The 21,338-nt window shown below is 37.8% G+C and overlaps 3 protein-coding genes across 3 annotated transcripts; 1 reads left to right on the forward strand and 2 right to left on the reverse strand.

The window, feature by feature from the left end:
- Nucleotides 1-509: 509 nt before the first annotated feature.
- Nucleotides 510-1,861, reverse strand: LOC137721260 (ethylene-responsive transcription factor ERF060-like). The gene has a single exon (XM_068460361.1). It carries the CDS (start codon nucleotides 1,750-1,752, stop codon nucleotides 781-783), a length of 972 nt encoding a protein of 323 aa, XP_068316462.1. The 5' UTR covers nucleotides 1,753-1,861; the 3' UTR covers nucleotides 510-780.
- A 10,815-nt stretch (nucleotides 1,862-12,676) lies between these two features.
- Nucleotides 12,677-15,202, reverse strand: LOC137721217 (uncharacterized). The gene is made up of 5 exons (XM_068460317.1): nucleotides 15,020-15,202; nucleotides 13,890-14,824; nucleotides 13,730-13,783; nucleotides 13,307-13,491; nucleotides 12,677-12,980 (listed from the first exon to the last, which is right to left on the reverse strand). The coding sequence occupies exons 2-5, from the start codon at nucleotides 14,686-14,688 to the stop codon at nucleotides 12,891-12,893; spliced, it is 1,128 nt and encodes a 375-aa protein (XP_068316418.1). The 5' UTR covers nucleotides 14,689-14,824; nucleotides 15,020-15,202; the 3' UTR covers nucleotides 12,677-12,890.
- Nucleotides 15,203-15,886: 684 nt separating this feature from the next.
- Nucleotides 15,887-16,641, forward strand: LOC137719889 (uncharacterized). Its single transcript, XM_068458882.1, has 2 exons — nucleotides 15,887-15,981; nucleotides 16,092-16,641. The coding sequence occupies exons 1-2, from the start codon at nucleotides 15,887-15,889 to the stop codon at nucleotides 16,639-16,641; spliced, it is 645 nt and encodes a 214-aa protein (XP_068314983.1).
- Nucleotides 16,642-21,338: the final 4,697 nt, after the last annotated feature.

A 21,338-nucleotide genomic window follows, 5' to 3' on the forward strand; every position in this document is an offset into this window, starting at 1 on the left:
TAATATACTATAAAAATAAATAAATAAATAAAACTTAAATTTTAAAATTTATATAGAATAATAATAGAATAATAATTAATAAACAATATATACATATTCATTATATCTATTGCATTTTATAGTAAGTTTTTTTTAGTAGTTTAAAAATTTAAAATCATCAAAATAGCATTTTTCTTATCGTGTTGAAACAGGTTACCCGCGTGTCACTCTCATGTAAACCTGTTAAGGACCCGTTATTAACGGGTTATTATCGTGTGACCCGATAATGACCCGATTAGTTATCGTGTTGACCCGAAACCCGTTATTTTCGTGTCGTGTTAACGGGTCGTGTAATAAATTGCCAGGTCTAGATGGAATCAAGCAGCATCACGTGATCGGTTCCCGGCCGCTAGTGAATCGCACTATGGGGGCCATAAAGGCTGAAATGTCTTTGTAAGTCTTCCTAACCCTCAAAAAAAGAAAAAAAAAATCAACAGCATCATATGATCACCATGTTATACAAAATATAGAAAAAGTAGAAACTAAATATGTATTCAAAGAAACTTGTTTAATTACACACTACCAGAAATCTCCACGATCTTGCATGGAAAAAAATATTACCAGCAGAACAATTGGAGAAATCATTACATATTACAGACTCATAATCCTATAAACTAATTACTAGGAGGGAGCATATCCTCTGCAAATGTAAAAAATCATTGCAGAAGCTGCTGCAACCTTAAACCCTAAAACCCAAACTAGGCACAAACTAAACATAAAGATTACAACATCCCAACACCTTTAGATAGCAGACCAATCCATCTCCACCGAAGGGTACTTCTCCAATCCAAAATTCTCAGCCTCATCCCACTGAGAATCCGAGAAATCCAAGAAGGTAATGTCGGATTCCGGCGTAGATGACTCATCAGACCGATCAGACCAAAAAGGCGAAGATGACGACGACGAAAAGGCCTCCCATTCACTTTTTAATTCAGTTTTGAAAGAATCATCCATCCTAGTCTCTAAAGGAGCTGATACCACTGGCTTTGTCTCTGCGACAGAACAGGGCTCCCCTGTATTCCCCTGTTTCATCGAATTAGCAGCCAAGCTCTGGCAAATCGCCTGGAGCTTCGCATCAACGGAGGAATGAAGGGGCTTGTAGTGGCCAAAGGCACCGGAGACATGAGCCCCTTGTTGCTTAAGATGGGGGAAATTGAGGCGAGCAAAGTCTCCCCTGAGCTTAAAAGCGGCTTTATCATAAGCCAAAGCAGCTTCTTCAGCGGTGTCAAATGTACCTAGCCAAAGACGTGTTCGGTTCCTGGGGAGTCTAATCTCAGCAACCCATTTGCCCCACTGCCTCTGCCTCACTCCCCTGTAGAGCTTTGTGAGTTTGGAGGGAGTACCCGCTGTCTTCATTGGGATTGCTTTTGTACTAAGCAGCTTAAGGTAAGCAGCTGAAGAAGCAAAAGCAGAAATCTGTTGCTTTTGTTGGTGTTGTTGGCGGATCATTTGGGATTGGATTTGAAGAATTTGAGATGGGATAAGTTGGTTAAGCCCTATAGCACCTGCTTGTGAAATCATAGGTGATGAGCAGAAGTATAAGTTGAAGTTTTGGTTGTTCTGAGGAGGGTAACTGTAGGAAGTGGAAGGAGATGTTGAAGAAGCACTTTTCATAAAAGGCATAAGTGCCTTCATGAGTTGATCTTCCCCCAAGAGATCTGATAAATCTGGTGTCATTGTGCTGCTGCTGTAAAGATCTATAGCTTTTGCCATTTAAAAAAAAATATAAAATATTCTGAAAAACCCACCTGTTTCTTACCAAAATCAAAGAACAGGCAGATTAATTCTATAAATCAACAAGAAAAAAAAAACCAGATAAAAAAAAAAAAAAAAAAAGGTAAGGTTCTTTTTTTTTTAACAAAGAAACAGCCTGTGAGGGGCAAAAATAAACCCTCCTAATTATTTTTTTAAGAAAAAACACAAGACAAAAGCTTAAAACTTTATAAGCGAAAAACAAAGAGAGAATCCTGGATCTCTGTTCTGAATTATCTGCTTTCAGAAATACCCTTCTGGGTTTGCGCTCTCTCTCGCTCTCTCTCTCTCTCTCTCTCTCTCTCTCTCTGTTTGGCTCACTTGTATTTCGTTGGGTGAGCTGCTCTGTGTTTATACAGCCCTCAAAGCCAATGGGTTTCTCTCCCTCAACGCTCCATAGCCACACTTTGTTTTAAAATTGACAAAATCAGTCTCTAATAAAAAATCAGGCTAAAGTTTAGTCTCAGGATGGCAACATGTAGGGATGTATTTAATTGGAATTTTGATTTAATGGATTTTTATAAAATCATAAATTTTGATAGAGTTTAATTGATTTGTAAAAATTTATTTAAAATCCTAGAGGAATATGTGAGATGTGTAAATTCTTAAAATGCACTACGACATATTTTCCCCTCAAATTCCTTATCTTTTTAAAATTCTTTAAAATAAATTTATTATTGAATACACCGGAATTGGTATTAATTTCTTTAAAATCCTAATTGAATGAACTCGGATTTCTAAGGATTTTAATAAATTGCTTTAAAATCTTGGTTGAAGTGCTGATTTAATCCCTAAACTATCACTTAAAATTAAGTCCCTGAGTTATTTTTTTGGGTAAAATAAGTTACTAAATTCATTAAAAATTGCTAATTTCATTCCTACTAATATATTCAAAACTATTTTATCCATTTTTCGTCAACTTAAGCCACTTGACACACTTTAGCGTGTAATACCTCATTTTCTCTCCTATATATAACCCCTTAACATTTCATATATATTGCAAATCTAATGTCTAATTTACCCTCCAATGTGTATCACATGCAAGTAACGTGACTTAAATTGATGGAAAATTGAATATAGTAGCTTCGGATCTAATATTAGAGATGTAATTGCCAGATTTTTATAATTCAAAGACTGATTTTTTTTGAGAAAAAAAAAATACTAATTTAAGGACCTAATTTTCACTCACATGATAATTCAGGGACTAAATTGGCAATTCACCTGAAAATCTTTATTGAATACACGTTGAATTTCGAAGAAACACTTAAAATTTGGATTGAATACCCCTAGATTTATTAATTATAATCCTTCAAAATCCTAATTGAATACACAGTCCAGATGAAGTTTGGTCCCGAAAAATATTAAAGTATAGGCTACATTGTTAAAGATGAAAATCTTAGCCTTAAAATATCCTTAAAATATTAGTTTTGAAAAACTAAAACATATCCAAGGGCAAGGGCTACGTTACCGATCAGTAAAAATTTCTTAATGTGATTGGAACTTAAACTATTACATCAAGTGTCATAATATAATTAATTTGAATTATTCTTCATTAATTATGTAATTACGTAATATACTGTATTTTTAGTAAACTAAAAAAATCAACTAAAGCCTCTGGTTTTCTTTGGGCAAAAAAAAAACCCCTATGATTTTCTCTCTCTAAGACCAACTCCAATGGTGGGCTCAAAGTCAAATTACCCTTCAAAATTTCCCTCCAAACCCACTCAAACCCAAGGGGAAATTTTGGGCTAAATGCTAAATGTTAAATCAATGTCAAATTCCCCCCAAAATTTAGCCCAGAAATTGGAGTGGACTCCACCCAATATTTATGGGAATTTAATTTTTTTTAGATTAAAATGTTCATAAAATTAATTTACGATTGACACACCCTGATCGAGATCAGGGCATGCTGGCCGTCATGTGGAAGTGACGTAGCCATGTGCACAGTGCGAAAGCTAATAAAATAATAATGGAAATAGTAATACGAATAAATAAAAACTGGTTTTACATAAAGTAATAATAAGTGCAACGTAAGTGCGACGCTAAGTTCAGAGCATAAAGCCTAAAGCAGTCCAAAAGAAAATGTCACAACAAAGGTACACCCGAAGGTGGCCCTACGCTGGTGATTGTCTGTCAGAAATGCCGGGAAAATCCTCTGGGAAACCACCACACGTGCTAGCCAACTAAAACCTGGAGGGGCGCAAAACAAAAGCGTAAGTGGGCAAAAACAAAGCTTTTCGAAAACCATTTAATAAATAAGTTCTAACCCCTCGCCGTAAAACCTGTATACTTCCCATAAAATAGATATACATATATATACCAATCATGCTCAGAATGTGCCATGCCACAACCTCAAATGAAATGCAAGTGCTCAGGTGAAATCATATCAATATCATATTAACTGTCAGCCGGAGTCACCTAACGTGACCTGTACGGCTGAATCTAGAGCTCAAATCTCAATCTCAGTAACTAAACCTGCACATGAGTCAGAACCACCTAAAGTGGTCTGTACGACAGGCCTGGGTGTAATACATATAAACGCTCAAGTGCTACGATCACGTGAAGGCTGGGCGAATAATCGCGGGTCACCTATGAGTCGGAACCACCTAGAGTGGTTTGTACGACAGGACTGTGCACCTAACTTAGATCCAAGCTGAGCGTGTGGTGCGGGAGGTGAACATCACGTGAAGGACTGTGCCCTACTCTGGGCCGGAGCACTAACACTGGGGGTGCAGGTTATGAGCTCTCTATGTGCATCTCAATCACTACTGAATGTAAACATGAACTACACTTACCTGGCACTTACCTGTGCGTCCGCATCGCCAAATATGCATATATAAATATAAACAACTAATAATGCAACTAATCATGCATAACAACCGGCAATATAAATACATGGCATATAACGAATAAACATTTCAATCAATTTCTGGGAAAATATATGTATATAGGTATATACGGAAAACCAAAAGCCCACTCACTGGTATGTGGAAGGGTCGTAACCCCCCTGCCTCGAGTGACCACGCTCGTCCTCGGGATAGCTATTACCTATATGCAAAACAACTACAAAAACGTTAATTTTAAAGCACATAACCAACCTTTAGAAATAACTTCTCATACAATGCTCAAATGGGGTGTATGAATACACCAACGTGATCTACTCAACCTCAGGATCATCCCCATATTTTTAAAACAATTTTTCACCGCCGTACGCACCCCCACGCGCCGACCACGCGCAGGCACGTGCCTGGCACGCTGACGGCGTCAGTTGACGCCGTTAGGAATATTCCGTTATCCCTAACAGATTATGTCAACGGCGTCAGGAATATTCCGTCAGATTTGACGGAATATTTTGTCGTCTTCTCCGGCGAGCCTCCGACGCCGTCGTCGGCGCCGAAAAATCGGGAAAACTTTAAATCACGATATCTTCTTCGTTTTTCAACCAAATTTCACAAAATTGGTACCAAAATGAAGCTTACAATGAGAGGAACACAATTATACCACTTTCAAGTGCTAAAATCTACAAAATCTCACCTGGAAAATCACCCCAACTCCGGCCAACCTCGAAACTCGTGATCCCGACGTCCAAAACCTTCAAACGAACCACCCCAAGCCTCCTAGGGACCTCACCAAGCTTTCTACAAGCTTAAAATTCCCTAAAACGTGAGAAATCACGTGTGCATGAACAGTACCCAAAATCGGGCATCGTGAGTTCGACGTGAAAACGAAGGTATTCTTACCTGAAATGGGTATGGTTGGACTCCTACAAGCCTCACGAGCCTGAAGATGTGCTTGGTTTCTTCAATCTGTGGAGGTTTGATGGGTTTGGGTGTGTGTCCGTACGGTTCAAGGAAAATGGGAAAGGAATGGGGCTCGGGACAGGCGCAGGGAAAGGGACAAAACAGTGAAGGAAATGTGTGGTCCACCATTAGCCAACAACCAACCAAAAAAAAACCACAAAACGTAAAGAAATCGAACTAGGGGCAAAATCGTCTTTTCACGCGTACGTTTTAAAAATTCTCTGGACGGGCTGTCACAACGATAGTTTACATATTTATTTAAAAAAAAATATTAATTTAACAAAAAAAAATAGTATAAGTTCATTCTTTAATAATCCAGGGCTAAAATTTTAGGTTAGAATGGTTGGAGCAGAAAAGTTGTTTATGGGCTAAAAGCTAAATTTTCCAGGCTAAAAAATTTAGCTTTTAGCCCAACCATTGGAGATGGTCTAAGCAAGTTTTTCTTCCTTAATTAATCATTTCTGCCTTGTCAACTTAAAGAAACCTTATTCTATGGGGGCGCGCAATCATCATATGACGCGTTTCCGTTCATTGTATTTAGTGACCCAACAAATCCTTTCCGGTTTCTTTTTGTAAGAATTCTGAATATTCGTGAATCATGTTTATTTATTGTACATTGTGCGATCAATTTTTGTAAAATACTGTGTGTTTAATTTTAAATAAAATAATTTAAAATAATTTTTTATCGCACGATGTATAATAAACGGACACGATTTACTGATTTTCAAGATTTTCATAAAGAGAATTTGACAAGGATCCGGATTCGTTAGTGACGATTAGCTGTTTGTTGAGAAGTGATGGCCTTACACTTGTTTGCCTCATATTTGTTACATTAGGTTGACTGTTATGTATGAGTGGATTTTACCGCGTTTTGTCGTTAAAGCTGTTATGACTCGTCGTTTCACTGCCACCTCCATGGCACCGAGTTGTTGTAGGGCTACGATCACATTTGGTGCTAGACCATTAGCATGAACGATTGATGAACATTCAATGTCAAGGAATTTGACATCCTTACCTTACGCCATCTTCCATATTTAATTTTGGTCTATTACGAATAAGATGTATTAATCCAAGCTCGCACAGCTTTCAAAACTTGATATGCTGATTTTTTGGTGTACAGCTCGTTTTATCTATAAAATTTTACCAACGCTCTAAGAGATTATCTTATTATACGCTCGTTCTATCTGCTGGGTGCGACCACCTTTTTGCACAATCAAAGTGAGCTGTGATGAAGCATGGCGAAAGGCGACTGGTAGAGGTGGTTTTGGATGGGTGGTTGGGAGTTTGCTGGCATCTTTAAAGGGGTGGTGGCTTTGGTAACTTCCTGTGAATCAAATATAATGGTGAAGGCTGAATCAGTAAAGGTGGCTCTTTTGGTTTTTACGTAGAGAGGATTTTTAGAAGTTCAGGTGAAATTAGATTCTAAATGTCTTGTGGGCATGATCAATGGTGCTATTCAACCCGACACTTTGCTTGAAGCTCTCTTATATGACATTCAGTGTTTGCAAAAGCAATTGAGGTTAATAAAAATTATTTTTGCTCCACGTGAATGTAACAAGGCAGCACATCTAGTAGCATTTTTTGACATAATAAGAACGATTATCCTTATTACCAAACAAGGAGCAGTTTTTGAGGGATGGTGGCCTTCTTAGATGGGATCGTGTTGACCTCGAGTGGTTGTTTAATACTTTGACCTCTGATATAAACATTTCCATTCGAATCTAATGAAACTTTTGTTGTTGGAAAAAAAAAGACAGAAAAAAAAAAAGAAGAGATTACCCTTTAGAGCTTTGATTTTTCTTGGTATAAATAATTTTGAACATGATATATACTAATTTAATTGGGTAAAGTACAAAAAAATACCTCAATTATTGGGGTCCGACAATTTCATACATCATCTTTTATAATTGACAATGTCATACCGCATCTTACGAATTTGTGACAATGTCATACCTCTGTCAAATTTTCGGTTAGTTTTTCTGTTAAGTGCTGACGTGGCAAGAGACAAGAACCACTCACTAATCCAGCTGGATTAAAAAATAATTAAATATATTTTTAATAATTAAATATTAAAAAAAATTAAGAATAAAAAAACTAAACAAAAAAATTTCCTAGGGGTGGGGCATCCCCTTTCCCCTCTCCTTCTTCTTCTTCTCCTCCTTCTTCCTTCTTCTGGGTTTTTTTTGTTTTTTTTTTTTTTCCTCCTCCTCTTCTTCCTCCTTCTTCGGTTCTTCCTCCTTCTTCTTCGGTTCTTCCTCCTTCTCCTAGGGGGGGGGGGGTTTGGGTTTTCAAATTTCCTTTTTCTTTTTTTTTTTGTTTTCCTCCTCCTCTTCTTCCTCCTCCTTCTTCTTCTTCGGTTCTTCCTCCTTCTTCTTCTTCTTCGGTTCTTCCTCCTCCTCCTGGGGGGGCGGGTGAGGTTGGGTTTTCAAACTTTTTTTTTTTTTTTTTTTTGATGTTAAAGATTAAGCAGAAGAAGATGAAGATGGGGAAGAGAGAGAGGGGGAAGGAAGGGACGACTAAGGTTTTTTTTTTTTTTTTTTTTTACTTTTATTTATTATTTTAATATTTAAAAAATATTAAATATTTTTTTTAGTTTTTAATAATATTTTAATAAAAAGTGGTCCCAGTCTCTTGTCACGTCAGCACTTAACAGAAAAATTGACGAAGGTATGACATTGTCACAAATTCGTAAGATGCGGTATGACATTCTCAACAAGGGTAGTTTTTTGTACTTTACCCAATTTAATTTTATATTTTGGCAGCGAGACAAGGGTGGGTTTTGAGGATGTGATATGAAGAAAGTTGAGGTTCCACCATAAAATCAATTGGCAATATGAGGAGTAGCCCCACTTACTTATAAGCACATACAAAGTCCCTCCTCTCATCAATGTGGGATTCATTCTCAACAATATTGGAGATGGATTCAAAGGTGTCATAACGTTGATCATTGGAGCAAAGTTTAGGTTTTGTGGGATGTTTGTTGGAAGGATGGACATTTGTCGAGTTGAGGGCGTGCTTCAGAACGTCTAGCTGTGTTTGGCAGGGCAAAGAGTGCAGCAAAACATGATTTGAACAAGGTCTAAGATTTTTTTATAAGAGAAATGCTAAGGAGACTCTTTCAAAAGTAGAACTCTCTCTATAAACTTTATGTCTCCTCATGTTTTTCTGCATAATGTTTTATAATGTTGGCACAAGAATTAACATTAAACTGTGAGTGACAGAAGTCCATGAAGAGTCCCACTTCGAGGAAGTCTCTTTAACATACGCCCATCTCGAGCAATTATGTATTCAGTTTCAATAATGACGAATGAACTAAATGGAGATTCATACTGATAAATAATATTAGAGTTGCTTATAGATGGCATATAGTTCGGTTGTTTGCATTTGGCTTCATGGTTGGTTGGGTGGGATTGGATTGGTTGGAGGGCGTAATCAATAATTATGTAAGGAGTGACGACAGTTTGAGAGGGACAAGATATCCCCAATTGCGGCGCAGGGGTTCATGCATATGATGAAAGGTTGGAAAGAAAGAAAGAAAGAAAGAAAGAAAGAAGGGGTAGAGATGGATGGATGGATATATGTGTGGAGTGGAAATTTGGATTCTTGGAGTTGGCCAAAGGCCAATTTGCCTTCATCTCGCTAAGCAATGAGCCAATCCAACCTGTCCCTCTACTTAGATTGACCATTCATGATGCAAATTAAAGAGTATTGAATTTTAAGTCCTTGTTTATAAATTGTAATGTTTTTTTTTTTTTTCAAGTATAGGATGCACCTCACCTTACATTGATGATAAACTAATTAATCATATGTTTTGGACAATTCAAGTACTACATGAGGCAACAACATTTTTTTGGCCTCTTAATCAAACGGTACGCCAAACCTGCAAAGTCGGTGACCCCAAAAAAGTATATTTGTGGAAGTTCAAACTCGAATTGGATGTTCCAAACGTGTGTAGCTTCATGCATTTATTGCTAGAAAAATGACCCTACATCTAATGAGTTTATTCATTATCTTGGTTCTCATAAAAAGTAATAATCACATAGTTACATGAGAATCGTAAGAGGATAAGAAAAAGTGTATATTACAACCGGTACAGGTAAGTTTTTCTCAACGCCCGAGCAAAGTTGGCTTCTATATTTTTGGGATAATTGTGTAATATATTTGTGTACTACACATTGTTGTAGGTAAGTTAAGCCTAATATGTCAACAGACTAAACATCCAAAAAAAATGAGTAAGGTCACATGTCCTTTTTAGTTTCTTACATATCATTAGTTGTCGAATTGAATAAATTAAATAAAAATGACGGACATAATAAAATAAAGATGTGTTAAGGACTAGTAAGGGAGTCTGAGAATTGAGATGCTAGTAAGGTCTGCAGAAAGGTTGCATGTTATAGAAGCGATGGCATGGCACCGAATGGGACCTACTCAAATGAATCTAAGGGCCTGCTTTGACGTGGTCAGACGTTGTTGCCTTCGTGGATTTCACTTTGGATTTACGCAATATACAGAATTGGATCCACTCCAGACCTTAGTGTTTGGAGTTCAGGGATTCACAAATCTGGGCCACACAAATTGAATTCGACAGTTCCTATTAACTTATTTCGATGTCTCATCTCACACAAACCAATGACTTTGATCTCTTTTCCACACAAATCAAAGACCTAAATTTTGGAATTCCTAAACTCCAGATACTAAGGTTTAGAGTGGATCCAATTCTCACAACACACATGCACTTCTAGTTGCATTGGAAGTTTTACTCTCCTAGTCTTGTCTCTAAAGTTGTACTCTTTTTCTTCTATTAATTATAAAGGGGTGCAGACTTATTTGTGAAAAACAAAAAGGTATATATGCAATATTGGGTCATATCTAACAAACAAATTGGTCTCCGACTTAGAGTTACTATTTAGTGATATTCATATTTACTTGTAAGTAAGAGATTTTAAATCCGAATAAAGATGAAACTACATTTAGTAGACGGCATTGTAGCACTTCTATTTGAGAAGTGGTCAGTCATACCTTTATTTGTTACAATGTAATTTATTAAAATATAATCTCGCTAACATCACTCATTAAACTTTAACTCTGATGATAGACGTGAAGATGAGTAAGAATTGAAAGGAGTATCGACGGAAGGCTCCATCTGCCATTGAGTCTCCACGTATAATGTATGAGGACATATTCATTGCATCCGCACATCCCTCTCTGTTTACATTTTGTTCACTTTGTTGTTTGTATGCTAACCTTTCCAGACATTTGTACTAATTTTTTTTGTATAGTTTTTTGGTTTAGGGTTGAGGGTTTGGCATCGCTCATGTCTCAATGTCTCTCATGCATGTGCGTGTTGGACTTGGTCGGGTCATGTTTTCCATTAATTTGGTCGTGTCTTAGCCAGACAAGATATCATTCGTCTTTCTTGACGGACTTTTGCGTGGAAGATGTTTGTTTGGCAATTGACCTAGGGTGCGGAAGGGGTCTGTGCCTGGCAGGGCGACGGAGCCAGAAATGTACCATGTTGATCTGAACGAGAGAGAAAATTTGCCGTCAAAGATGTACCAGTGTGGTGACGGTCAATCTTTCCTCTGATGTATAAGACAGACCAAAGCCAGCGAGCGTTTCAACGTAAAAGCGCACAAATGCATAGGAACATAAGGATGTATTGTGGTTCACTCTAAATGAGGGCCTTTTATAAGACGAGTTCTTTCCCTTTGATACACTTCATGGGCTAGATAGTAAGGCTCAAATAGTTTTAAAAGAAGACCGGTCAAACCGCACCATTCTCAATGTAGCATGATAGTTACCAACCATTTCAACCAACTTGTATAATTGACCACCAAATACAAAAGAAAAAATACTGTTGACTTTAGGAGTGTCAACTTTACCAAGTATATAATGTTGGTTGTTCTATATGTAGACTATTTGTCACTTGATGAAATAGACTTTAAAATTTGTCAAACTAATTCCCTAATATGCATGTTCACATACTTGAAATCGGATTAAGAAAATCAGAATGAGCAAGGATCCGGTAGACTTGAACCTTGTTCCTACATGATCCGATCAATTCGATTAGGCACTCGCCATCTATTTTCACTATTCAACTCTTTGACAGCACGAAAAACCATTGTTCAACTCTTTGATAACATGACAAACCAAAAGCTCTGCCCTCCCCTCTATCTATCCAAGGGATGGAAAGCTATGAAGAATCATATTCCTTACAAATTAGGAATGTTATTCCCAATTTCGTGTAGGGCTCATGTAATTTGTGATTCATTGATACAAGAAAGGGAAAACCCGGAATAAGAGTGACTCGTTCTTATCATTCCCGATTTTGGTTAGCGATAGGGTTGTAGAGGATTTGAAACTCCAACCCAAAGTCTCTCAGCTGAAACTGTAGTACGTAAATAAACTGAACAAAAAGGCAATTCATCTACAATCTTGACATCCGATAATGTTAAATTGTAAATGCAGCAATGCAATTCTAAACATATTGCAGAACATCTTTTATCGGCATCAAGCCATGTCAAGCAAGAAAATATATAGTAAAAAGTTGTGGCCCTTCCAACGAAACTATGCCAACGCAAACCGTGGGGAGCAATCATAGAAACTCTTGTGCTTCCTACTGAGTAAAGACGGAAACTAGTGCAATGTCAACATTGTGAATCATGGCAAACAAAAAGATATCACTGAAACATAATTCCTTGTATGATTTTCTACTCTCAGTAACATTGATAAAACATCAGCAATTCAACTTGGAAACCAAAAGACGGCAGCATTCAATCTCACAATATCATAGCATCATTATTTATTTCATTGCAGCAGACAAGACAACGCTGTTAAACGATAGCAGCATCTCTTTCTTTTGACGTTGCCAACAGTAACAGATATTCGAATCTCTCAAATTCTTTCAGGTTTTTTTAATCACTCGTTCATTTATAAGCATAAGAAAAAGTTAACTTCAATCAACAAAAAGGAAAACCAGTGAATATGAGAACTCACTACCAAGGCTTGTTCAAATGACAATTCTGAGCCAAATAAGGGTCGAAAATGGCAAAGTTATCATGCTTCATGACAGGTTTGTCCAAGCAAGGAGTAATCTAAATGATATTACACGAATTTGATGAACGTTTACAGTTTATTAAGAAAAATGGTAAGACAAAGAAAACAGGCTTCCTAGGTTTTGAAGTTGGGGAAGAAACATTCTTCCTAACAACATTACATGAATACATGGGTGCACATGCACAAGTAGACACAAACTAAAGTGACGAACAATCTTACAATAACACAAGCACCCGAAACAGACTATTGTTTCTCGGAAGGCATTCCACTGGTAACTTCAAGCTCTGTCTTGCAGTCGTCCCTCAAATTTTTTAGCGTGACATAACTGTCTTGCTGCCAAACAGAAACCAGAGAATTAATCACATTAAGACCTCCAAAAGGAAAAGTCAGCAGTTAACAAAAAAATTAATCTCCAATATAATGATTTTACAAAATTAGGTTGACTATCGGAACCACTAACACAGGTATACACCAAACTAATTAGTCACGTAAATCTGGGTTTTCCTCCACTGCCTTATGGCCAACAATAGGATGTGGTGAAAAGTCTATGGATCATTAGCATAAGAAAGATTCTCCAAATTAGGAAAAATAAAAACGATAAGAAAGTTTCTTCCCAAAGAAAGTGCAAGCCAGGCCATAGTAAACAAAGTTATACTCACAAGATGGTTGCTTTCATGAACAAGCACATCCTCCATGTTAAGAAAGAGTGATCTCCACTGACTTGAGAGATCATATTCAAGTTTTGACACTTTGTTTGGGTGTAGTCGTCCCTTGGTATCACTCTCTTTTCCCTTGACACTTTTCTCAACCAATACGTTCACTTCTCTTTTACTCTTCTTCAGTGCTAAAGATAAAATGTAGAATTAATGAACAATAAATATTTCAAAGTAAAAGGGAAAAACAACAATATCTCTCTTCCCACCACAGTTACATTTCACAGAGTCTACACAAACGTACCAACAATTGAAAGGCTAAAATTGAATTACTGAACAGTAAAATATTGAAGAATGGAAAGAATAGTCGAAGACATCTTAAGATGTTTCACCATAGCAACATTTCCTACACATTCTGCACAAACTCACCACCAATTCGACCCTTGATATCCTGGTATTGGAGGTCTGACAAGATGTGAGCAGCTGATAATCAGATTCCAAAAGAACCAAACTTATGTTAGTCTACATTTTAACGTCCATATCACACGCAATCAGTTATAAAAACTAACATAACCAAGAGTTGTAATACCTTTTAAGCAAAACGAACAAGAGCAATCTTTGAGCAAGTCATCACCTACACTCAAATCAGCACTGCCACCACCCTTAAGAGCCGTGCATCTTTCCAACTTCTCAAATTCATGGACTTTCGAGCAATTTTGCGACCTAGGCAACATCGACCACTCATTAGAACCATATTTGGTTGCTGCCACTTGACCAACACCAAGACCCTTTTCGTCATTACCATGAACAACAGTGACTAATCCTTCATATAGAGGAACGCTTTGATTAATTTCTGAAATATGTCCCACTTTCTTGTATTGACATTTCTCCCCGCCACCACAACAATCATTCTTGCACATTCCTGAGCATTTTGAAATTGAAGCAATGGACGACGCATTATCAATCAATGCATCGCCGACTTCGCTAGCATTAGCTCCACTGTCACTGGACTTTTCCCCAATATCATTAGACATCGTCAAGGTAACAGAATCACTGTTGTCATTCGAGGAATCATCAATGTCACTATAAGTAGGTGAAAACACAGATTCTTGAGTGCCCTTTGGCGAAGATAAAGCTTCAGGGTTACAATCTACTCCGGTTTTTTTCTCGCATTTCTCTCTTACTAAATCCTCAACCCCTAAAAACACTTGCTTTGCAACTTTTGAACCCCTATGTTCGCAATCAACATTTTTACCAACTGCATTTAGAGATTTAGTACCCGAATCAGCTGAAATCATCGAAAACCCCCTTTTTATGGGCCGGTTGGTCAAATCACCGAGAACCCGTCGGGATTTGTAAAACCCATCGGTCGAATTATCACTACTCATAGTGCAATTCAATTGCAGAAGGATAACAAAATCGAAATCTAACCAACCAAATTAAGCATTCAACTTCAAAATCTCGAAACCCTAAAAACCCCAGTTCTTCTGCTCGCCAAAAAAAAAAAAAAGGATTCTCCACCCTCTGATCCAAACGAAACAAAGAAAATTAGCCAATTACAAAGCGAAAACACTCTAAATTTGAAAAAAAAAAAAAGCTGCATATTAGTGTTAAATTAGGAAATCTCAACTGGAGATTAAACCCTAGATGCGCGGATATGATAAAAACAAGAGTAATTGAAATTTAAAAACGTAATTAGGGGATAAACAGATTACTGACCTTTTTTGAATCTGGGAAATGTTAGGAGATTGAGATGGAAGAAATCTGAGTGAAGATCTGGAAATGGACAAGTGTGGGCGGGTTTTCGAATAAAATCCGAAAGAGTGAGGGAAATTTAAAAACTCAAACTCAAAACTTGTTGAGGCGGGAGTCGGCGGACACTGATCCGGACCCGCCCTTCTAAGGTTATCTTCAAGTGAAGGAGGGTCAAGCCTCATTTATCTCTAGTTCTTCAAAAAATTAATATTTTAATAAACAGTATCAGGTTATTTTTTTAGGCCATCTTTAACTGAAGGTTAGTCAGAAAGTTCGTTTTAATCATCTGGTCTTCCAATAAATTAATATTTTAATGAACAATGCAGTGCCATATTTTTTACTATCTTCGACCGAGGGTCAAAAGGTCATAGGGCTCGTTTTAGCCTTGTCACAAAAAATTGTCTCCAACCGAGGGCCAAACATAATTTATTATTTAAAAACAACTTAAATTTAAATCCAACAACTAAGTGACGTCAGCTAGCTGTTAGATTTGAATTTTTTTTGGGCTATAAATAGGGTGGATATTGGACTATAATTCACACACCTTTGAATTCAATCTATTTCAATTCAAGTTTGCAATGAATTCCAACAAGGGGTCCTAATCCAATTCCAAATTGGAAGAAAAATAGGCGCATATAAGACGAAAAGATGATGAGTCTGATGAAGAAGATGAAGCATGGCACAACACACAAAATAGAGCAGCAGCCATGGTGTGTCAGCCAACTAAGGAACAACCTCAATGGGGTGGCTCTGTTGCTGGTCGCTCTTACAAACCACAAAACAAAGCGATGACACATGCCAATTTGATGAACTATCCCATCATGCAGTCTAATGACCGCAAAGCTGAGGACTGTGGGTTTCCGTGGAAGACCTGTCTCACCTAATGGCAAGGAAGCTTATGCAGAAGGTCGACAAAGCCAACTGTTGTATTAGAGGTGGTTGGCTCGTATGACACATGGATCTGGCATGCTTTCTTTCGAGTCCCTAGATCCCAAAATGACATTATAGTTCTTGGGTGTTCACCCATTTTCAATAGGCTGACGGAAGGTAAAGCACCTCAACTTGACTACTACATCAACGACCATTACTACAATGTGGGATATTACTTGGCAAATGGCATCTACCCAAAGTGGGCGACACTTGTCCAAGCAATTCCAAACCCTGCGAATGACGTCAAAAAGTTGTTTACCTTACACCAAGAGGCATACCGGAAAGATGTTGAGAGACCTTTCGGTATTCTACAAGCACAGTGGAAGATCATCAGTGAACCGGCAAAAGGGTGGAGTCGAGACAATTTGGACTCCATCATGATGTCTTGCATCATATTACATAACACGATTATGGAGGATGAGCAAGATGGGTATATTGATGGAAAGTCTGAAGATGACCAAGACGATCTAAATAGATCAAGAATGGCTCGTGCAAAAATGTATGATGGGCCTAATATGCCTTTCAATTCAAGAATTGGTAATATCTCTTTAAATGAGTACATGAGACGCTATAAAATGATACATTCCCGTGCCACGAACAAGTACCTACAACAGGATCTTGTTGCACATATTTGGGCCAAAAGAAGCATGGAGTAAGTGTTTAAGTTTTATGTTGTTAAATGTTTTTTAAAATGTTGTTTAAGTTTCACGTTGTTAAATGTTTTATTTTTATGTTGTATAATTTTTATGTTGTTTAATGTTATTTAATGTGTTTAATATTGTTTAATGTGTTTCATGTTACTTAATGTTATTTAATGTTTAATGGTGTTGGAAGTTAGAGGGGAAAAAAAAGAATTTTTACAATCTTTAAAACAAATTTTGAAAAAAAAAAAAAAAAAAATTAAATAACTGCTAGCTGACCATTGCAAATTTGAATTTTAGCCCGGCCCGGGGCTGATTGGTTTAGGCTGGCTGGTTGTGTAATGCCCCGCCTCGAAAATTTACTTTTTTCGGAAAATAAATTCGTTGATAGGCCAAATTAAACTCTTATTGCTTTAACTACAATTAATCGCGATTTTTTATCTAAATTCCTTAATTCCTCATATTTCTATAACCATATTTTAAAACTTCTAAAACATATTATTCACTTAACAATTTTATCCTCAATTTCTTCTATTAAAACCACTTCTCAACAAAAGATTAATTTTCGAGTAATTAAGGCTGCATCTAACTCTGTTAGACTGCCTACATACCCTTGAGCGGGATCAAGCCTTTCATAGTTCACAATTCAATAACCAAACCAATTTCAAAAAATATTCAATTAATCAAAATATCTAACATTTGTGTTAATAATCAAAACACGTCAAATAGATACCAAAAAAATAATTTGAATAATGAAATTCGCATAAAAATGCAATGTCTGATCACTGACCACGAGCCGCCGTAGGTGGCGATCAGACGCCTCGACTCGTCGGAAAATTTCACAATTTCTAAAAATTTCCAAATTTTATAGAAATGTAGAGCAAGTTAAGGGGAACAACTTTTATACCTGGGCTGAAGTCTAACTCAGCCGGGAAAAGCCCCAATTTCACTCAAACCCGTCGAAAACCCTAGAATTTTGGTGGTTCAATCCGTCGCCACCGGTGCTCCACCACCCCAACCAAGGCTTGGGACATGTTCTTGGGTTCACTAGGAGTCCATTGGTAGTGGTGGTGGTTGGAGTTACCTTTAAATTTGGTGTATTGCCACCACGAACCCACCGCACCCATCATGTGGGTTTTTGTAATTTCAAGGCCAATTTTCCATCGTTCCATGGGTGGACAATGAAGAAGAAGAGTCGTGATGATGGATGCAGGTGATGGGGTGTACTAATTCACCAGAGAAATGGTGCAACACCGTCAAAAAATCACACTAGGAGGCCGGGTCCTAACCGGGTCACAAAGAACAAACGGGTGGAAGGGAAGGGACCAGTTTCCCCTCCTTCTCACCTCCCTTCTTTCCCCTCCTTGTTTCTCATCCCCATTGGTTCACTATTCTTCTCTCTTTGCCCCATTGGTCACCCCCTTTCTTCCTTCCTCTCTCATTGTTCCTCCCATTCTCTCAGCCACTCCCGTGGCTTCCGCCCTTTCTTTCTTTTTTTTTTCTTTTTTTTTTTTTTTTTTTTTTTTTAATTCAAGACAAGGCTCCTATAATTATCTAGACTTCCAGAAGTTATAAGGAAATGAATATTTTGCCCCTATCTTCGTTCGTTTCTATTTCATACGTTATTACTCCGTTTGGCGAACAGTTTTCACCTACACACTCTTGAGATCGAGTGACACACCCCGATCGAGATCAGGGCATGCTGGCCGTCACGTGGAAGTGACGTAACCATGTGCACAGTGCGGAAGCTAATAAAATAATAATAAAAGTAGTACGAATAAATAAAATCCAGCTTTACACAAAGTAAGAGCATACATGTGCAAGCGTGAGTGTGAAAACCAAAGTTCAAAGCTCGAAGACCTAATGCAGTCCGGGAGAAAATAACGTTACAAAAACACACCCAAAGGTGGTCCTACACTGGTAATAATCTGTCAGATATGCCGGGGAAATCCTCAAGGAAGCCACCAAAAGTGCTAGCCAACTAGAACCTGGAGGGGCGCAAAACAGAAAGTGTGAGTGGGCAAAAACAAAGCTTTTCAAAAACCATTTCATAAACAAGTTCTAACCCCTCGCCGTAAAACCTGTATACTTCCCAGAAAAATAGAATATACATATATATATATATATATATATATATCATGCTCGGAAATATGTCATGCCAAAAGCCTCGAAATAAAATGCAAGTGCTCAAGTAATGTCAATCAATGCCATGTAATCTGTCAGCCGGAGTCACCTATCGTGACCTGTATGGCTGAATCTAGAGCTCAAATCTCCATCTCACTAATTATACCTACACACGAGTCGAAACCACCTAAAGTGGTCTGTATGACAGGACTGGGTGTATAATAAGTACGCTCAAGTGCTACGATCACGTGAAGACTGGGCGAATAATCGCGCGTCACCTACAAGTCGAAACCACCTAAAGTAGTCTGTACGACAGGACTGTGCACCTAACTTGGATCCAAGATGAGCGTGTGGCGTGGGAGGTGAACATCACGTGAAGGACTGTGCCCAACTTTCGGCGAGAGCACTAACACCGGGGGTGCAGGTTATGAGTTCTCTATGAATCTCAAATCACTACTGAACATAAACATAAATCATAACTCACCTGGCACTTACCTGTGCGTCCACAACACCAATACACATATAAATATATGCAACTAATAATGCGTAAATAAATGGCAAACAATAAGCATGGCATATAAACGAATAAACGTTTCATTCACTTTTTGGGAAAAGTATAAGTATATAGGTATATACGAAAAACCAAAAGCTCACTCACTGGTATGTAGAAGGGTCGTAACCCCCTTGCCTCGAGTGACCGCGCTCGTCCTCGGGATAGGTCTCACCTATATGCGAAACAACTATAAAAACGTTAATTTTAAAACACATAACCAACATCACGAAATAACTTCTCATACAATGCTCAAATGGGGTGTATGAATACACCAACGTGATCAACTCAACCTCAGGAACATCCCCATATTTTTAGAAAAAATTTCCACCGCCACACGCGCCAGCCACGCGCAAGCACGTGCCTGGCACACTGACGGCGTCAGTTAACGTCGTCAGGAATATTCCGTTAACTTTAACGGATTCCGGTAACGCCGTTAGGAATATTCCGTCCAAACTGATGGAATATTCCGTTGTCTTCTTCGGCGAGGCTCCGGCGCCGTCGCGGGCGTCGGAAAACTGGGTAATTTTCAAAACCTTGTAACTTCTTCGTTTTTCAACCAAATTTCACAAAATTGGTACCAAAATGAAGCTTACAACGAGAGGAACAAATCCATACCATTTCAAGTGCTAAAACACACGGAATCTCGCCGGGAAAACACCACTAACTCTGGCCAACCTTGTAACTCACGATCCCGACGTCCAAAACCTTCAAATGAACCACCCCGAACCTCCTAAGGACCTCACCAAACTTCCTACAAGCTTGAAATTCCCAAAAACACAAGAATTAACGTGTGCATGAACAGTGACCAAATCGGGGTATCCCGAGTTCAACGTGAAAACGAAGGTATCCTTACCTGAAATGGGTATGGTTAAACTCCTACGAACCTCACGAGCATGAATATGTAATTTGTTTCCTCGATCTGTGAAGATTTGGTGTGTCTTTGGGTGTGTCCGTACGTGTGGGAATGGAAATGGGAGAGAGAGAAAGAGAGAGAGAGAGAGAGGGAAAGGGACAGGGCACGGGACAGGGAAAGGGTGAGGGGGTGTGGGGAAGTGTGTGTGGTCCACAACCAGCCAAACCAAGCTCAAAAACAACCACACAACGAAACAAACATACTAGGGGCAAAACCGTCATTTCACCCCTACGGTTCGAAAATCTGGAACGGGCTGTCACATCGAGCTTTATCCAAAAATGCCAAGAAATAGTCTGGAATATATGAGGATAAAATACGTCCTTGTATAATTACATTAATCTTTTAAACTTAATGATAAATTTCACAACATAATTTATAATAATTTCTGGAAACAAAACTTTAAAAGTTCTCAATTCAATTTTTCATATCCATAAATCGATTTATTTTCGATTTTTCTCTACATTTTCATATATTTAAATTTTCAAGGTATTACATTCATCCCCCGTTAAAGTAAATCTCATCCTTGAGATTTCAACCATCGAGTTACGAAAAGAAATTAGAACTATTTCCACCATTTCTTTTATGGTGAATAAAATCATAATCTTAGTTTGTGATTTTATTCAAGCTCTGAAAATAAGTAAATCAACGAATAACAATCGTGATTATTACCCACAGTTTCAGATTCCCAGTCACATTCATTGGCAGAATAAATATCCTCATCAAGCCATACTTTTCATGACCTAAAATAAATACTAGCATAATAATCACAATCATTGGCAATACTATACGTCAGAAATTTTTTTTCTGTTTCCATATGCATCACCCTCAAAACAATGATCATAAACTTCAGCCATAACCATCATCAGCCAAAGAGATACCATAAATGCAAGCCATAATCATCAGTGGCTAAGTAAATACCAAAATTTCCAACCCAAGACGTTATAATTGGCAAATTAAATATCAAAATTTCCAACCCAAAATCAGTGGAGTTTCTAATCACACTCACTGGGTAAAGGAAAGAAATTTAAAACCAAATTCGCAACACCACCAACATAAAGCCTCATTCTATGATTTCCTTCATTTTCACAACTAAACTAAATTACCCATAGTAAATTTAGAAAC

This window comes from Pyrus communis, chromosome 16 (assembly GCF_963583255.1).
Source record: "Pyrus communis chromosome 16, drPyrComm1.1, whole genome shotgun sequence".
NCBI lineage: Eukaryota > Viridiplantae > Streptophyta > Magnoliopsida > Rosales > Rosaceae > Pyrus > Pyrus communis.